Here is a 19,445-nt window from a genome sequence, read left to right as displayed (position 1 = left end):
CTATTCAACTGTGCTCTTAACATGATTTTTATCACCACTGACCTCAGATCATGGATGTACAGTATTACATCGGGTATGTTGAAGGTTCCTGGTCAGTGTTTCAACATTCAATAAAATCAAACAAGCAGTTGCAACAGAGCTGAGAAATTTAATATTTGTAAAAGTGCCTCTAAACTGCCTACGAGGTATACAATTTGATGTGACAGTTTTGACAGGTCAAGTTCTTATTGACTGAAATGGTTTGGAGTCAAAAGTTACATGTGCAGCTGGACAAACATATTCATATCCTGTTGTGATAACTGAAGACATTATGACGTTAGGATGTAATATTAAATCCAATGATTTGAAAAGGGTGGACTTCTTTCACAGTTACGGTCCTATTTTGTATTCAACCACAATACAACAATCACAGTTGTATGGCAATAAAAGCTTCCTCAAAAGCCTAAAACACAAATAACCGATTGAATCATCAACATTCCTGGTGAAGTTCTAAGTTTTCTGATATAAATCTTTCTAAATATTGCTTTATTTTAAATGCGCACACATGCAAAAAAAAAGAATTTCTGACAATAAACATTAACCAAAAATAAACTCCATTCAGACTTTGGATATCACTAACTCAAGAGGTTTTGTGTAAGAAGTGATATTGCACTGCTTTAAAAAATAAAACGAATAAGATATCACGCTGGAGTCTAACATCGATCAGTACACCCACGAGACAGGCACCCACTGTGGAGTGGAGGTGACCCGCTCCAAGGTTTCTTCCACGACTTTCACACTCTCGTCAACATCGTTGTTGACAATGATCAGATCAAAGAAGTGTCTGTAGGCCATCAGGATGGCGTCGGACTCCTTCTGGATCATTGTCAGGTTTTCCGTCTAGGATGATAAAATGCAGAAGATTAGCTGGTGGAGTAAAATATCCTTGTCAGCTATTACAATAAGGACGTCTCACCTGAGTAGCCGTGTTGGTGGGTGCAATGAAGACCATAAGAGGAGCAAAATCAGCAGTCCGCAAAACCTTCAACGTCTGCCAAGAAATGAAGAAAAGAATGAAAGATACTGGAGAAAAATGAGCTAGAATAGTTTTTCATACATTTATTGCATAGGCCTACTGTAATTATGACTTTGTTAATGCATTAGGTTAGGAACAGAAACTATACACGCGCTACCTCAAGATTCAATGTGGTGTAACGGAATTCAGTCGACACTGAGGGCCCAACGAGTACAATACAAACCTGTGGTTCTACATCCAGCAGTGCAATTTTGCCCTGCTCGTGGATCTTCTGGATGGTCTCAATTTTGGTGCCAAACATATTTCCCTGGAAGCTGCCGTACTCAAGCAGCGCATTTTCTGAGATGCACTTTGTCATGGCGTCGTTGGAGATGAAATAATATTCCTGCCCATTCTCCTCATCCTTGCGTTGCGTTCTGGTGGTGTCTGTAGATGTAAAGTTAGAATTGTGAAACTCAATCTCTTCTGTGTTGTATACAATTGGTTGATCTTCTGTACTACTTACGTGGAACAGGATAAGAAAATTTCTCCGGATATTTTTTCAGCAATGAATTTTTAATGTGACTCCTGCCTACACCAGGTGCACCTGAAACATCAAATTCGAAACACATTTCATTGCTCTCCAATGATGACCAGCATCAAAATATTGCATGTTATTATTCAAAGATTATTAACTCGTTCAGTGCCGGCCATTTTAAGAATGTTCTTTTTCACTAGAATGAATCAAAAACTCGGATCAGCGGATTAGAAAATGAATGGATGGTTGAATAAAAACCGCACATTTCCAAAGTAGCAGAGGAATGTAACTTACCAATGAGCACCAAAGTTTTCCGTTTGAAAGCAGGGAGGCGGACAACCTCCTCGTAAGAAATCACATCCAACTGGTCAAAAACTGAAATAACGTTTGGTTGTGAGCAAACAACACAATGGTGAGGAAAAAAAAAACATGGTCCCAGTGATAAACTCACTTGAGCTGTGCTTAGCCAGGTACTTGTCTTTGCACTTCTTTTTCTTTCCGAATGGGCTCCAGGACTGACTGTCTTTGGCTTTGCTTTTACTTGCCACTCTCCTGTCGGGGGAAACAAAGTTTTGTGCAACGTGCTGAAACGAGGGTAAAAACAATTGTGTCAAGCCTGAGACGGTCCCAAAACACGTTAACTGCATGAAATACCAATACTGTGCACGCACAAACATGTTTCAAATCAATGCGAAAATGAATACACGCCAATAGAAGCTTCAACCTATTTTCTGATGGTTCTAATTCACAAGAATTCAACCACAACTCAGCTGAATGTTATCATCATCCAATTGTGAAGAATTTTCTTGTGTTCACCAAGATAGGAAGCTTTTCAAAGGAGGAGTACTCATTCTTGCAAAGCATTGATATGCCATTCATCCGAGCACTTCCCGAGCTTCACAGACTATCCCGGCGTTGTTCATAGGCCCATAAAGGACCAAATTTGCATGGTATAATATTTACATAATGGCTTTTTTTTTTAATCTGGGGGTAGCTATGAAGATTAGAAACACTGGCCTTGCAAAAGTATTCCACCCTCTTGAGCTTTTTGTGGCAAAAAGTCTAAAAGAAAAAGTGGGACGAACACATTGGCAAGGCAATGTGTGCGCGTGTGTATATATATATATATATATATATAAGAAGCTTAATGTTCATCATCTAAAAATTATGAAATTAAAATGAAATGATATATTTGTCCAACCATTCCTGGAGCTCCGGCGATGGTATTAGTCCAGCGAAGTTGGCAGCACTGCTCTCTACTGTACCCTGCCACCAGTTGGGATCCTGTTTGTTGATGATTTGGATGATGTCACCAGTTTGAAAATGTAGCCCGGCCTCTTTGCACGGGATGAGTTCATCGGTGGAGGGGTCGTAGTTAAACTGGGCCCTCATGTACGTCTGCAAATCGAGAGGATAACACCGTGAGTCTGGAAGTGTAAATGAGTACAATTTCATTTTGTGCGTTGCCAGCGTGTAACAAAATAATAATACCGTATTGGCCCGAATATAAGACGGCCCTGATTATAAGACGACCCCCTCTTTTTCAAGACTCAAGTTTGAAAAAAGACTTTTTGAACAAATTAATTTTTATTCAGAAAATAATTACAGCACATCTGAAACAAATGATTATAACAATGTATTTGAGAGAAAAAGCATGTTATTTTGCCTCATTCAAATCTTAATGTCTGAACATTTAAATATGTAAACTAAAGTGCAATCGCATTCGTAAATGAATGGCTTCTGGTTTTTGAAATGTAAATTACATCATAACTTCTCCTCAGCTGCCGGTTAAGCTGGCCGATCTTCGACCCCCTTTTCTCCAGATTGTCGCTACGTTTCTCCATTTTCTGTTATCTCTTCTATTATTTTCTTCTCTTTTCTTTCTTACCGCAATTTTTAAAAAAAAATTTGTTCGTGCGACCGCTATTTTTATTTTTATTCTTCGTGACAGGGGTTCACCTTGGCCTGGACAGTCAAGTTCAGCATTCGCTTCAATGATATCTGGCGCCATCTAGCGTCGTGAATGGGTATAATGTCTAGACCCCGAATATAAGACGACACCCACTTTTTCAGTCTTATTTCAATGCAAAAAACACCGTCTTATATTCGGGCCAATACGGTACATGCTTTTATGGTAGAGTGGATACAGACTTTCAGTGTTAACAAAAATAAACATATGTACTACTTGTATAAAATAAAATACAGGATGAAAAATACTGTACTTGTACATATATCCAATGCAAGAGTGCATTGTTGCTTTTACAAAAATTACAAAAAAAACATTTAGTGTTGATTACCATGGCCAAAGGGATTAAGAAACTCTTCCCAAGGAGTAAGCCGGATCAAATTTGATACAAAAACATGAATTCGGTTTTACATTCTACATTCCCGTTGAAAATTATGAACCATCAAAAGCTTACTGAAATTGACAGCTGATCCAATAAAATGTATTAATCACTACTATGAATGGGATATTTGAAGGATACTTTGTATTCATGCGTCCATTGGATTAAACGCGTGAGGAAATATAATATTATTAACAGTACTTAGAGGGCTGAAAGAAACACACTAACTACGATTGTCTTTTACATTCAAACCAACAAAGCCAGTGTCCACTACTTTAATAGTCACTTTCATAGTCACCTTGGATTTTCATCGATTAAGAGAAGATTCACCTCGCGGGCAAAATGTACAGAAAATAATATTGGAAAGATAGCAAAGTCATGAATCTCTTAAGATATTACCCACGCTACTGTTTTGAGACAAGTTTTCGATGTTTCTATATTACCTCACAAGCTTTGGAGCGGCTTTTTTGGTTGGAAACAATCTTCATTGTGACTATTCCGTTTGTTTCTTTCTGCAAGAAAAAAAAAGGATGGCACAGTTTAATTGTTGTGTTTTGCGTGTTTCTCTTAATAACTGCGGTGATTAATTAAGTGTTAACTCACCAAAATCTTTTGCAGCTGATCGACTGTTTGGTTAGTCACACTTTTCCCATTGATTTCTGCTATCTCATCCCCTTCGTGCAGGGATCCTGGAAAAAAAGGGAAGAAATGAAATGTATTAACAGCATCAGAGCTTGAGGAAAACACAACCATATATCAAAATGTCATGACAGCCCTCTCAGCAAGGGTTTTAACCAAACCCCACTGTCAGGTCAATTTTGATTTACTACCTTGTCTGTGTATAAATCCTCCGTGCAAAATTCTTGCCACTGTGCACCTTTGCTTGTCATTCATTTTCAAAGTGACTCCCTGTAGAGAAAAGATGATGTTGAGGGACAAATGAGGGGGAATCAAGCAACATTAATCCACATGGTAAATTTGCTTAAATAAAAAAAATGTAGATGTTTTGCAAATATAAGATGTACCATTGGCTCAGAGGGATTTTTTTCAAACATGACTTCTTTCATTTTGGTCAGCTCAGTACCATTCGCATATTTGGCACTTCCATTGGTATAGACCTCAGCACCTTTATTCTCAAATGTTTGCATGGCTACCTGCAAAACATAAATAAATAAAAAACAAGGAGAGAGAGAAAGAGAGAGAAAATATCATTATACTGCAAAAAAATGAGAGAATCTTGCATCAGGATTTTTTTTCTCTAAAAGTTACAGGGAAAGCCTTTTGCTATTTGCTCATGTTTTATTTGCAGTTTCGACACATGTTATCGGTTGAAAATTAACCCAACATTATAACACCTCATTTAACACATCCAATGATCTGGTCCGACAGGTTCGTGTGGTCATGGATACCACCGGTGTCATCAAGGGATCCCGTCAGACAACAGCAGTAAATCGAGAGTACTGTCTTGGATGACAATTACAAATAAGTCATTTTTAAGGCTTCCATTCAATATGGGTTGCAAAGATTAGGTCAGACCTGAATTCATGAACTGCACTTGACAACTAAATGAACTGGAATCAACATGATTGAAAACTGAAACCCTTGTTTTGCCCCCCCCCTCCCCCCACTCCCTCCAAAGGGCAAACAGGGAGGCCTCTAATCAAATCTCCACCGCTGTGTATGTTAATAGACAACGAAAATGATATGAAAATCTATTCATCAATCCCACAGAGAGTAGGAACTAGATACAGTAGTTACATAAAAATTGAAATGCATTCTATCTTTTGATGTTGGTGAAGACACGACAATACTAAATCCCAGATGCTATGAAAGTATGCCCCCTAGCGGTTATATGCACAACAGGGGATGACATAAGAGCTATCAGGTTGGACATTTCAGGCAAGGTCATAAAATATCCATCCATTTTCTGAACTGCTTATCCTCATGAGCACCGCAGGCGTGCTGGAGTCTGTCCTGGCGGTTTACCAGCCACTAACAGGGAGGTATTATTGAGATTTCCTAAGATAGACAGAATATATAATTTATAATAAATAAACTACTACAGCCAAACTCCATACTTGTCATCTTAGCATGATGTTCCCTTCTTGTCTTAAACCTGCAGTCAACAGTTGACTGAGTGGATGCCTAGTTCCATGCAACGTGATATTTAATTCCCGGCCTTGTGCTATTTGAGTTTAACAGACGGGTGACAGAGGAAAATATTTGCAGTTACATCAGGAGATTGAATGACACTGTGTGAAATCACAAACGTCATACTATACCGGTCCTCAACTGTGTGTGTGGTGCGAATAAGCAAGACCATGTTGAAACCACAAAAACTTGGGAATGTTCTGCAAATTTCATCAATAGATGATACTGCCCCTCACAATCCACAGATATGTGATAATGGACAATGAGTGGAGTGAGAGGCCTTTCTAAATGCCGGTGTTGGGTGTGGCACAGCTATAGGACAAACAACTAGCCTTCAGGTAGCCTTTTGGTATCCGCTAAGTTGGTCAAAAGCAAGTGCTTCCTGGCCCACTATCTATACCTAATTTACATAAAAGACTGCATCAAGCATGTTTCTGAATATATAAGAACACGCTCTCAACCTAGTTTGACATAAAAAAGAGCTTTACATTTAACATGATTAACTATTACTGATCTTTTTTTTCCCCCTTCAGATTTTTGGGAGTTGACAATCAACAATTGGCCTAAAATGTGGCTGGACCTTAAAATGGCAAATAATAGCTCTATTGGCTTAAACCCTTCCCCTTAATTACCCACAAGAAGGGGCACTTTTGGTGTTCCTGTGATAAACAGCAGCCCTAAAAAGCATGTTCCAAATAATCCACCTAAATGCTGACGTTACTATACTTGCCACTAAGCATATTGCTTAGTTGACTTTTGTTGTTGTTCCCTAGCGATCCTAATGCGACCTTTGACCAACATTATGCTCAGCAGTCTCCAGTGTGACGACCTCAGTTACTAAATCAGCATTATGCAGAAGACAAAAGTGCTGAGGTAAGAAAAAAAAGTTTCCTTCCTTTGTCACATTCCTATGTACCTCACCGCCGAGTTGGCAATTTCAATTGACCTATTTTAACAAATTTTTTAACTAGTTATTAACATGATTTCTCGGGATGACAAGACTGCACCATAATTTATTTAAAATAAACAAGTTGTGTATGTCTTTGACAGACTGCTACCATATGATGCAGTCAACAACCACTCACTATAGCCTCAAGAGATCCTACTCTGAGTGGAAAACACTGCAATGCTGTATTCTAAAGTTCACCGAACAAACATCCAAAAGACGATGACGTTATCACAAAAATAAACATAGATTATTCATGACAGAAACGTGTTTACCCCTCAGCTGTTACAAGATTTCCATGTGTATTTTTGGAAAGCGAGTGCAGAAGTGGGAAAGCTTTGGCCATGTCTGCTGGATCCAGTGCAGGCTGAGTGGGCAACACAGTTGAGGTGACTCAGCTTTCAACAAAATACATTCTATCATTATCCCCTTTGACTTTTTGGGGCCAAGGTGTTCAATTGTGCTGCAAAAAGGAACATTTCTACGAAATATCTGAAAGCCAAAACGTTACCCCCCCAAGACAAAACAACAGTCATGTGCTGCACCACATCCCCGGAAGCAAACAGAAAAATCCCGAGTATTTAAAGATGAAATGAAAAGCGACAACTTACCTTGTCAGTCTTGGGTTTGTTTTGCAGAAGCTGCTCTAGGTAGAGATCGGAGAGGGCTGTCCGGACGGAGTCCACAGGCTCCAATATGACAGCAGGTTCGTTTTTATTGGATTTTAGCGTCATCTTTCAGAAAGAAAGGAGAGGGGGGAAAAAATCTGTGAACCCGATTTGCCGCCCTGTGCAAGGTCCGCGAGAGGCTGGCTCGAAAAAAAAAAAATGCTGCGAGATAGGAAACGGCTGATAACGAAAGCTGATGATATAATGTCACTCTGATCAAGGTCCAAGGTTCTGATCGGTCGCGGGCGATCTACACGAGAGCCACTGCGGGGACACAGCTGACAGAGCAAGTAAACAGGGGCAGGCTCGTGCTGCCTTCATGTGCTCACCACAAGATCCCAAATTTGAGTGTTCACTCTAACGCCATGTGAAATGGATTTAAAAATTTTTTTTTTAATGAAGTTAAATGGGACGCTGCACCGTGTTTTTTCTGCGGTAGTGTGTTGTAATGGTTCATATTAATGCGGTGCGTTTTGTGTTTGCATTTGTACACATGCTTGTATTTGTCATGTTCTAGAAGCAACTGCTAAAATGGGGCGGTGTCATAGTGGTACTTGGGGACGACATAGCACCATGCACTTCCTAACTAGATATATGACAAAAATGCCATTTTAATGCAGATATTGTGGTGCATAAGTGCAAAAGACATGCCCTTAATATATTTCATTTTCATAGTAGGCCTACATTTATCGATGCATACAAAAAAGATCGACGATCCAAAAATAAAATCTGACATCCGAAAAAAATACTTTTTTAATGTACAAAGAGCACAATAATCTTCGCATTAAGAATTACATAAAAAAGTAACAAGAGAGCCACAGCAGAAGGATGAAAGAGACACATGTCTCTAAACTCAAGTGAAGATGCAGATCCCTGCCATAATCAGGCCTCGGGATGTTTTACTCTCCCAAGGTTAAAGGGAGTTTTGAGAAATTAATTTATAAATCAATTTTGCAATATCAAATAAAATGTTGGATTTTTAAATCACCTTTCCTCCGTTTAGTTTAGATTGAAATATATTTTAATGCACCACCCCCTCGATGCTTTTTGTTTTAGTTTGCACTTTGTTGTTTGTACTACACGATTAATACAAGTGATGTGTGAAATTTGCTGCTGTGATTAATTTCATCCAGTGAGAGGTATCGCTCTATGACTTATAAATACCTCAATTTGTTTGTTGTTCGAACAGCAGATCGTTCTATATGACGCAGCGCAAGCCTCCACAACCATTAACACACGTGCATTACATTTCAAAAGATTGGAACGGGGTACCGAATGAAATGGCCAGTGACGGTGGTTCTCATCGCCCGTCTTCGCGACTATAAGAGTTCAAATATCCGACTGACAATGAAGGTAGCACGCCACTGCCGTCTGTCCGAGCCCATGCGAGTTATCACATTCAATATTCTCACAATCAAACAGGCCATATTGCAACATTTTACACTTGTCTGGGTGCTACTTCAAAGACAGGGATAAACAGTTTGAAATCAGACAATATTGCAGAATGGCATTCGGAGAATGTATCCAAACACGGATGGGTTGATCCCAAATGACCAGGAAAGAATGCCCTCCAGTGTAAAGCGAAAAAAAAGTTTTTTATTTGGATTAACTGCACCAAAGGCTGATTTGAAAGAACGTACGAAATTTGACCCTTGACCAGGAAGGATTTATCATCCTATGTTGAATTGCACTGTATGTACTGTACGTGTCTTTTAACTTTAAATGTCCATATCGCGTTCAGCGTTTTTTCCCCTCGGAATTTCAAACTCAAATACAAGACCTTTTTTTCTGGGTAAACTGGCACTGTTTAGTAAAAAAAATAAAATAAAATAAAATCCTGACTATTTGAGGACGTAATCGGAAAATTTGTAAAACACAATAGCTTGTTTTACGGTTTCTGATTCAGTATTGGCAGCAGCGCTCTGGGTACTGTTACAAACAGTGACATCTTCTGGTCAATACTACTACTACAACTACTGTACTACTACGACTAGCATATTACTGAAACAACCATTGATACTTAAACAGAACCAACCACAACTTTGTCCATTTACTAATATCTCAGTTTGGTACGCTACATTACCAAACAAAAAAATCTAGTTCTTATATGTGATTTTTTAAAAAGCAGTTCCTAATGGAAATTGGGCCTGTGTCTTTAAGAATATGTTCCAAACTGCCTTTTAGGCCGAAGTACGTCTGCAGGTATTACTGTACTGTTTATGCGAATTCGCTCAGTATGCGCACTCCATTATGCACAAGTACCACGTTATCGATTCGAATCGCATGTAAATTCTAACGCGTTTCATATCTAATCCAGGCCACGCGTTACGCCCCGGTCCACCTGTAACTGGAAATTCGCTTTGATGAAAGGAAGCAAAGCGCAAGACAGGAGACCGCGGTGCTGTTAATGAACACGTTCGTCAGTCAGTGCCGGGGTGAGTCCGCAGTGCGAGACCGCGGTGCTGTTAATGAACACGTTCGTCAGTCAGTGCCGGGGTGAGTCCGCAGTGCCTCAACAGTTGCATCAAAAATTCTGAAACTGAGTGCTTTTATTGTGAGAGAGGTGCTGTGCTGTGAGGCATTAGACATGATCGGGATGCTGAGCAGGAGCATACGAGCCGGTGCCACGCACACACAGCGTCTCTGCGCTCTAAACCGGACTACATGGAGAAACAAAAAGCTCGTCCGTGGATACGTTGCCCCACCGGCAACTTTGCACTTACTTGAAGACTGTCTGGGTGAGTTCTGCAATATTCGTCGAAAAGACAAAAGTTGCTGTTAACGCTCCTCCTCTTCATGCATGTACCAGAACTCCACTACAGAGGAAGTCGGATGCATTTGGACTACGTCTGGTTGAGGGATCACTGCCGCTCTGACTCGTCGTTCAACTTCAAAACAAACCAGAGAAATTTGGACACCGGAAGTATTGACCTCAACATTCGCCCCGATCACACCACAGTGGAAGATGACCACCTCATCCTCACTTGTAAGGCTATTCTGGTTACAGTACTGCCAACCATCTGTCCACTCATAAACTCAAAGTGCAGTGATCCCTCGCTACTTCGTGATTCACTTCTTGCGGATTCAGTGCATCGCGGATCTTTGAAAAATATTCATCCAAAAAAAAAGCGAAAATGCCACAAAAGGACCACGAGAGGCATCGAAAGTCAGCAAAACAACAGCGAGTCACATAGAGCAACATATACAGTACTACATGTATATTTAATGTTTATGTTTACTGTATTATAGATACAGTACATTTTATATATATATATATATATATATATATATATATATATATATATATATATATATATATATATATATATATATATATATATATATATATATATATATATATATATGTATAGGTTTTACTGTTCGGTGCTTTCTACCGTCTTTGTTACTGATTTGTTTTACTGTTTATTGTATATGTTAAATTGCTCCATGTACAGCACTTTGTATGCAGCGATGGCTGTTCGAAAGTGCCCTATAAATACAATTGAATTGAATTGAATATATAATATATATATTAGTACAGTATATAGCATTAAGTAATGTTAATTACTACAAACATACAAACATTTACTTCTACATGCATGCACACCATTAAATTTGGCCTTATAAATATTATATATACACATGTACATTATAGCTCTACATCCATCAGGGGAGTACCTACTTTGTGGATTTTCCTCTTACGTGGGGCTTTCTGGTCCCCATTAACTGTGATAAGCGAGGGATCACTGTGTATAAATCAAATTTGTAACTCTTCATTGCAATAATTATCTGTGTCAAAGTCAAGCCTACGATAGCCTCCCTCTTTTCTTCCCTGAATTGCCACCATGAGAGCAGTGTGAGCCACAAACTCCATCTTGAGAGTTAAGCTCACTGTTTAAAAGTCAGCGGTGTTCCTTAGGTGTGTTCATTTTAATGTCAAGTTAACACCCAGTTAAAGTTAAACGAGTTTTGAGCAACATGATTTATTAAAGTTAACATTTGGTTAAATTTACTTAAACAGTGGGTAAATAAGAACCAAATTTTGAACAAACAGGCATAGTGTTCTGGAAATCTTCTGTTGTAAAGCGTCAGTTTGCATCATTTCACATTTGTAGCTTTTTTTATTTTGTTTTGCGTTTTTCTCTTTTTTTGTTGTTTTTCATTTATGTGTTAGATATTGTAGTTTGTAGCATTCGGCCTATGGCAGTATTTCTTACTTGCAGCATTGTTGTTTTGCGGTTGTCTTTTAGATCTTTAGATTGTTTGTGTTTGCTGTTTGCAGCACGTTTGCCCATGTCAAACCCCCCCCCCCCCCCTCCCTCTCCCACCCGTCCCCCCGACATGGTTGTGTCAATCATCCACAACTATCACCTCTTCTTACAACATGAAAATGAACATCAGCCTGTTGCAAGGATAACTGCAGTTTCGACAAGCTGAAAACCTGTTTCCCTTCTTGCATGGCCAGTATGGTAGCATATTCACCTCACTTGGCAGTTCAACCATTGATCATGCTTGCTAATGGCATGTTCCATCCTTTGTCAATGCTGATAACTGCATTGCACCGAAAAGGAGTGGGCCAACGTCCTTCAAGTTGCAATCAACAACCTGTTTAAATCTATCGTGAGTGCAAAGTCAGCCGCACATTTTAGAGGAGACTTTAATTGCATTGCATTCTTCTGCAGTGTTGAGCCGATGACAGCCATTCGGCGTCGAGAACATACTTCGCATGCAGCACAATCAGTTGATCTATTCCTTTTGACTTTGACATAATAACACTTGAAACAAAGCATGTGTAAAGCATGTGTGTCAACCAACGTTGTCTTTAAAAGCGCAACGTCATTCTGATCGTTTTCTGAGCCACACCCTTTGACTCGCTTACAAATAATCATCAAAACTGAAGTGCCACAAAGATACTTTCTGATTCGTATCTGCTGATATGCCCTCTGCTTTAAATATGAGGTCGCTACTTCTTCCTTTCATAACATTGCTGCTGTGAATTGGGAATTTCTCCATTGCGAGACTAATAAAGGTTTTCTTATCTTATCTTAAACAACGTTTGCTTTTCTGCGCCCTAGGGCCCGGTGGTCATACATCTAAGTACAGCCTTTGCTGGCTAGCTGAGAACAGTTATGAGGGGAAGAAGCAGAGCACCATACAGCCGCGCGTTCTTTGGAACGCAGACATCTACAATAACTCCCACGTTGCCTCCTCCAAGTGGGACACATTCATGAGCAGCGATGATGAACTGAAGACGTTTCTGCAGAACTATCTTCTCTATGGGATCGCTTTCGTAGACGATGTCCCTGCTACAGTTGAAGCCACGGAGGCCGTGACTCAGAGGGTTAGTTTAATAAGGTATAAAATGCTTTAAAACCCATTTTTCCTACTTTACTACGTGTTTCTTCCTGATATCAGTGGCCACATCGCTAAAGAATTGAGCATGTATCCAGACTTGTCCGCTCATTCCCAAATGCATCTGTTGCCTTACTGATCCTCTAGGGAGACGACATATGGAAGAATGTGGTGCTTCACTTCAGATTTCTCCAGGGGAGACACTGCCTACAGCCAGCTGGGTCTTGACCGCCACACTGACACAACTTACTTTCATGAACCATGTGGGTAAGTGGGTGAGGGAATCTTTCTTTAAAGGCACGCTAACATTGTCAATGTGTGTTGCTTGTTACACCTTTTTTTTTCTGTTCCCCCCTGTAGAATTCAGGTTTTTCACTGTCTAAAGCATGAGGGTAGTGGAGGAAGGAATCTGCTTGTTGATGGTTTCTATGCAGCTGAAACCGTTCGTCTGCAATCACCAGAACATTTTGAACTGCTTTCGCATGTTCCAATCAGACATGAATTTGTCGAAAGCGATGACGGCCGCCATAACCACATGATAGGCATTGGCCCCATTGTCAATATCTATCCTTGGAATAATGAAGTTTACTTGATTCGGTATGTTGATGATATTATTTTAATTTTTTTTGTGCCTAATCTGTCGATAAAGATAGCAGTCATATACTATTGGCTATGTATTCAGAAACTCGTTTTAAATGACGTGTTTTGATCACTATGATCAGGTCACGGATCACTTTAAAAAAATAAAAATAAACGACTCTCGGATACCGCTGCTATTTGATATATAAAAAGTGGTTTTTCTTTGTAGATACAACAACTATGACCGATCCGTGATAAACACGATACCTCACAACGTTGTTCGCCGCTGGTATGCGGCTCATCGACAGTTGACCATGGAACTGAGGCGACCGGAGAATGAGCTGTGGATCAAACTCACTCCAGGAAAAGTAAGACCGCTGCCCATTTTTCACCAGTAAATACCCTGTAACAAGAACAAGAAGAATGTTACACGCAGATGTGATTGCAATGCAAAATTGACTTTCCCCTCCGTTTCACTTTAGGTGATTTTTATTGACAACTGGCGGGTCATGCATGGCAGGGAAGCTTTCACCGGCGTAAGGCAACTCTGTGGATGTTATCTGAGCAGAGATGACGTTCTAAGCAAGGCACGGGGTTTCGGGCTTCAGGCATGAAGCCAGTCTAAGAGAGCCCCTTAAGCACTTTTCATCTCGTGAAATAGGTTTAAAGCTTCCAGGCATTAATTGATCTGTTAAGTAAAATCATTAATTACACTGCTTCGTAATTTATATCGATGAATTAAATAGACAGTTGCGACATGAAACCTACACAGGCCAGTGTGGACTAATCCTGCATGACAATCACGTTAATAATTTCTATTTTGTGAAAACAGACTTTTTGATACTTACATATACATACACACAAATCTAATTTGAGTGTCCTTTGTGTGTTTGAAGTGTTGACGGCAAACAGTTTCAATTGGGGACATTTGCATGCAGAAGACAGCACACAGCACAAAGATGCAGTCACAGCGCGACTCTTATTTCCTTCATTGGCTTTGAAGAGACTGCTGTAATCGTAACCATAGAAACAGCTGAGCATACTGAGGCCCGCTTTGTTGTCCTGGTAATTCAGTGAATGAGAGCAGTCTATCATCAGGCCGTGCAAGGTGGCCATTTTGATCAATAAGTGCATGTGATGATGTCGCCTTTAGGGGAAAAGGTTTTTGAAGGAATTCAGAATTTCAAAAGATTTCACACACAATAATCGAGACTACTGTGTGGTGATTAAAAAAAAAAAGCGGAAAGGGTAATTGACTACAAATGTAAATATTCAACTCGGATTTCAAACAGGCTGAGCAATGCGTTACCTATTGCTTCAGAACAAAAACGGTAGTTAAAATATAACAAAAGAGAAAGGAAATAAAAGAGAGTGGGAGCAGCTGTGACAGCAATGTCCGGAATTGTCTCACCTGATGTGAGATGCATCTTATGTGATTGGTTTTTTGGGGGGGGGGGTTGGTTTTTTTTTTTTTAGCACAATCGTTTTTGTATGTTTTGAATGGCTCCCTACAAGAGGTGTTGGTACTGTATTGATATTCAATAATAAACATAAAATTCATCCAAATATAATTTTCAGTGCGTGGTGCTTTTGTTAAACAGTTGCTGTTGATTATTATTCGAAATGTTTCACTTAATATCACACCCATCGCTCACCCAATGTCAACAGGTGGCCAAAACCTCTCTTTGGGTCATTATTTTGCGAGACTACTATAAATGATTAAACCAACGTGGTGGTAGTTTCGATGAATAATACCAAACGGCTATTACCAAATATATGAATTCTGTACAGGCACATTTCATTTAAACACATTAAAACCTGCATCAAACACCGAATATTTAATTTGGCTACCGACTATCCACTGAAATATAAATTTGGGGAAATTTTTCAAGACCCAAAGAGGGTGACGGTGAGTAAGGTCTTTTAAAAGTCAACACAGTCTTTTAAACATGTAGATGTTATGTAGCAGGTGAAGGTGACAGCATTGTGAAATTGATTACCTGTCGATGTCATTTATATGACGCTACTTCGCCAAAAGTTTAGCCACAGCTCATAACTCTGCCTTGCTTGCCTTGTATATCAGTCTGGGTCATGGCTGGTGGTTCAGGAATGAATGTAATTTAATCTCCACCTGGTCTTTATTGGTTGCCTCAAGCTTCTGAAAGTTAAAGCACTGCATCATGCCGCTTATTGCCGGGGGAGGGGATCACTCCCCTGTGATGCATACTTAATAAAGTAAGTTTCACCTTCATCATTTTCACGCAGGACACATAGAGGCCAGCTGATGGAGTGAGGGAGGGGGTAAATCACACAAGATTAATTGTCTATCATTAGCAGAAGGTGACAAAGGTGATTAACGGTGTGAAAAGTGTTGAACAGAGGTGAGTGGAGACTGTACAAGTAGAGGGAGGCTTGTCTTGCTTGTACTACTCATGCATGATAGGTGAGCAAGTTTGAGCACTGGCAAGTTTGTATGTTTGAGCAGAACTAAACTGTGCAATGGAGGACACAGTCTAATTAAATCAATAATACGACTCACTGATAAGTGATCAGTAATCAGTGACCACCTCTGATAAACCATCACACTACGCCATGTGCGCTGGGAAAATATAAACGCATCTTTTGACCAAGTAAATTGTTTTTTTGGGGGGTTGAAAAATTTGTGATTATCCTCAATCCAGCATGCATGGAGCACAGAGGGCAGAGTGGGTAGGCCCACTCTTACCCCTGCATCTCGAACCCCGATTCTACTTTAGAGCATATTTTCAAAAGCAATGCTCTGACAACACTCGGCATTATAATTCCATGAAAGGCAGATTTGTTTTTATACAGCTTCTGTATGGGATTTTATTAAATGGTCTGGGGCGGGTGTATGTAATTTTGTGTTTGGTGATAATGTCTAATTTTAACTATTGCATTTGCACTGACTTAAAAGAAAATCGGCATTACCATGGCAACCCGAGATCATCTACTTTGCCTATGACATTCTTGAAGGTCTAGAGTACAACCTTCCACGGGTATATGCTATTGTGAGTTTGACCAATTTTTACAACCAAGGAAGGTGGTAAAATTTAATGGAGAGCCTGGCGGTAAATCGAAAGTGGTTGTGTAACACACAATATAAAGTACATCGTTGAACTTGTGGTATGACAGAGCAAAGTGTCTGACATTGGAATCATGACGTTATCCTACTAACCAATGTAGTGCATCGGGTGACTTTATAATAATGAACACATGCATGAATGGTTTCCCAGCCTGCCTTACTGGAGAGCCGATGATAAACTGGGCCAGCAGCATGTGCTGAACTGTCTGGTGTAGTGAACTTTGAGAGCTGGTGGGTCTCCTCCCGCTCAAACCTGAGTGCTGCTTTCAGTGTAATTCCTCCACACAGACTCATTCATCCACCCACCATATATACAGTACGTTGTTTCACCACTCAGCAGACTGTGAGGAGTAAATCAGCACTTTGGTCAGCAATGCAATGACCAACTACAAATGTAAATGTAGTTTTTCCCCCTAATTTACACCATTTTATCACGAATATTAATACTACATCCTCTTTGCCAAGTAATTGCTGATTTCTCCTTTCTAGGCAGACACTGTGCTGTCAAAACAGATTTTTAAGAAAAGGATGCAGTTCACAAGAAGGCCAGCAGGTGACAGAAGAGGCTTTTCGAGTTCGAAAAGTGCGCGTGCAACTGCGCGTGCCAGTGACAGACAGAAGGCGAAGATGCTCATCTTAGCTGAACAATTGCCGATTCCCCTGAACCCCAAAACACCGATCGCCCACCTAACAATATTTCTACAGCTTCTAAAAGAATACATTCAGCGTTCACAAATCCTGATGCTCAATGCGCAAATCACAATGGCACATACAGTGGCGTGAAGCATCATCCGATTCGCAAACAACAAGATACTGCGAGCAAATGCAGTGACACTGAACTATCGTCTTCCATCGGCGTCAAAACGTAAGCAAGCAGTGCTTCTTCCTTAACGATTGACACGACCGTGCAAGTAAACCTGATGAAAAACTGGAGCAGTGACAGTCAGGCGCATTATCTCCTGATTCTTTTGTCATGTGAGAAATTCACTTCACTGTTGCTATAGGTGACAGAGCATGAATTGTATATGGGGGAGAGCGGGGGAACAGTGGACTTTCTTTTGTGTTGCATCACTATTGTATTCGTTTCCTTTCTAATGGCTTGCAGTTAAAAAAAAGCATAAAGGAATGATCATTGTTCCTCAAGGGCACATGGTGAACATTTATATGTGATTGTTTTGCCTTACATCTGTGTTCGCATTATTGTTGTATGCAATGCAATGCTTTTAATAAACTTTTCAGCACACCAAAATGACAAATATTACTACGACCCTTTAACACTAACCTTTCTTTTTCCTTGTATTTCATGGCAGTATGAATCCCCCGTGGCATTATACTGCCCCTTATAGGTCAGTCATAGTACTACGACAGATGTGGTTGGGGCAAGGCTTGGTTGTGGTGTGCTGTGTTGGACAATTCGAGAATGCCACAAATTTTAAGATCAATTCCACACTTGATGATTATGTACTCATTTTGTGGGGTGTCTCAAATTTTAAAAAATCCGTTAAAGTTTTGAAAATTACTGTGTGGGCACTACACTTTCACTGAAAAGATTTTACACTGTTAGAGAGAGTATTTTTTTGAAACGGTATGCTTGACATTTAATGAAAAGTCGAAGCAGAGAGAATGAGAACTGATTGTTCCCAGGTACCTTCTTTAGTTTCCCCCAGGGGACAATGAGGCTTCCCCAGCCCAGCTGTGTGACATCGGCCTTAGACTGTCCTAGGTCTGCCCTGAAGCCTTTTCCTGGAGAGATATGTTCAGAGCACCTCACCAGGGTGGCAGTCGTAGCAGATGTCTGAGCCACCTCAACACACTTCAGCCTCTTGTATCTGTGACCTTACACTTTTAGTCGTTGCCTTTTGAGCAACTAGTATATTGCGAGCTATGCTTTTTGGCTCTGCCGCATTTGACCAAGATAGTTCAACACAACGCACATATTGGAGTGGGTTTTCGTTGGTTCCTGGAATCGTCACTAACCGGGTCAATACCGACTGGCCTTGTCAGTATGTCACCGATGGACTCCCAACTGACGGAAACACACTTCCCTATCTTTGTTCACAGGGTGAAACAAGCGTAGATTACTTGGGCTTCCCGAAATGAGGATATTTATTTCGACCTTTGCTGTAGGAAAAAAGAAAAATCTAAACCTTCTTAAATTTGAAGTGGGTTGTGGCAGTGACGGTATTTTTATGTTGTACTCAGCACAAATATACTGCATTCGCTCTGGGTCAGTTGACTGGATCACAGGTAATTGCACTTACAGTACATGACGTTAATGAATGATGCCTCGAAGGGGAGTTGTGGCCTTGTAATGGTCACACGGCAAAAACGATATAGAGTAGACGTTAATATTTTATTCGCATCACTGAGTTTCTACTCTTCTACATCTTCTCTCTTTGCAAGCTCCAAGCAGAACGTCATGGCAACACAAATCGGACGAGGCTTGAGAGGAAACATGGCTTGACATTTTATCATGTCGTCGTGGATGCATTTCCCGAAAGGGCTCCATTCATATGACCGGATCCAACTGCTTGCATGTATTGACTGAAAACATTTTGGTGGGCTTTTCCTACCAGCCAAATTAAGGAAACGGAATATTTACTGTACATGTTGGTTTTCTCTAAATGGAAAAGGTCCAAGCTGTCTTAACATGATTTTAAAATGTAATTAAAAAATTTTTTGTTGCAGTTGTTTAAACAAATGAAATGATTTCACGATAGTCAAAAGTACTCTGTTGGCTGTTTAAACGAACAGAAAGATTCAAAGGTA

General features: G+C 40.1%; 2 protein-coding genes across 13 annotated transcripts; one reads left to right on the top strand and one right to left on the bottom strand.

Annotated features, from left to right (window-relative positions):
- Positions 1-128: 128 nt before the first annotated feature.
- mpp1 (MAGUK p55 scaffold protein 1) lies at positions 129-7,733 on the bottom strand. Its single transcript, XM_086130774.1, has 12 exons — positions 7,586-7,733; positions 4,903-5,031; positions 4,708-4,786; positions 4,481-4,566; positions 4,321-4,389; positions 2,734-2,930; positions 1,984-2,084; positions 1,827-1,907; positions 1,521-1,601; positions 1,239-1,441; positions 956-1,030; positions 129-879 (listed from the first exon to the last, which is right to left on the bottom strand). Exons 1-12 carry the CDS (start codon positions 7,706-7,708, stop codon positions 703-705), a joined length of 1,401 nt encoding a protein of 466 aa, XP_085986900.1. The 5' UTR covers positions 7,709-7,733; the 3' UTR covers positions 129-702.
- tmlhe (trimethyllysine hydroxylase, epsilon) lies at positions 6,839-17,867 on the top strand. 12 transcript variants are annotated; one of them, XM_086130770.1, is made up of 10 exons: positions 6,839-6,901; positions 7,613-7,680; positions 9,960-10,077; positions 10,206-10,380; positions 10,452-10,628; positions 12,718-12,997; positions 13,142-13,261; positions 13,355-13,591; positions 13,803-13,941; positions 17,166-17,867. In XM_086130770.1, the coding sequence occupies exons 4-10, from the start codon at positions 10,230-10,232 to the stop codon at positions 17,457-17,459; spliced, it is 1,398 nt and encodes a 465-aa protein (XP_085986896.1). In that variant the 5' UTR covers positions 6,839-6,901; positions 7,613-7,680; positions 9,960-10,077; positions 10,206-10,229; the 3' UTR covers positions 17,460-17,867. The 12 variants fall into 12 exon arrangements, with proteins under 12 accessions (XP_085986896.1, XP_085986895.1, XP_085986889.1 ...); XM_086130769.1 differs by having other exon boundaries at positions 10,202-10,380; XM_086130763.1 differs by having other exon boundaries at positions 9,960-10,138; positions 10,202-10,380.
- The last annotated feature ends 1,578 nt before the right edge of the window (positions 17,868-19,445 follow it).

The sequence above is a fragment of the Hippocampus guttulatus genome, chromosome 15 (assembly GCF_054856545.1).
Source record: "Hippocampus guttulatus isolate MCC_2025c chromosome 15, RoL_Hgut_1.0, whole genome shotgun sequence".
NCBI classification, from domain to species: domain Eukaryota; kingdom Metazoa; phylum Chordata; class Actinopteri; order Syngnathiformes; family Syngnathidae; genus Hippocampus; species Hippocampus guttulatus.
The sequence above is the reverse complement of the archived record's forward strand: the minus strand, read 5'-3'. Positions and strand labels throughout refer to the sequence as shown.

Coding starts and splice junctions, on each gene's coding strand:
- mpp1 (XM_086130774.1), bottom strand. CDS start 7,708: ATGACGCTAAAATCCAATAAAAACGAACCTGCTGTCATATTGGAGCCT. Junction 4,567..4,707: donor AGGATTTATACACAGACAAG/GTAGTAAATCAA, acceptor CTTTTTTTCCAG/GATCCCTGCACGAAGGGGAT. Junction 2,085..2,733: donor TCGCCGGAGCTCCAGGAATG/GTTGGACAAATA, acceptor TTCCCCCGACAG/GAGAGTGGCAAGTAAAAGCA.
- tmlhe (XM_086130763.1), top strand. CDS start 10,050: ATGAACACGTTCGTCAGTCAGTGCCGGGGTGAGTCCGCAGTGCGAGAC. Junction 10,381..10,451: donor CTTACTTGAAGACTGTCTGG/GTGAGTTCTGCA, acceptor TGCATGTACCAG/AACTCCACTACAGAGGAAGT. Junction 10,629..12,717: donor TGACCACCTCATCCTCACTT/GTAAGGCTATTC, acceptor TCTGCGCCCTAG/GGCCCGGTGGTCATACATCT.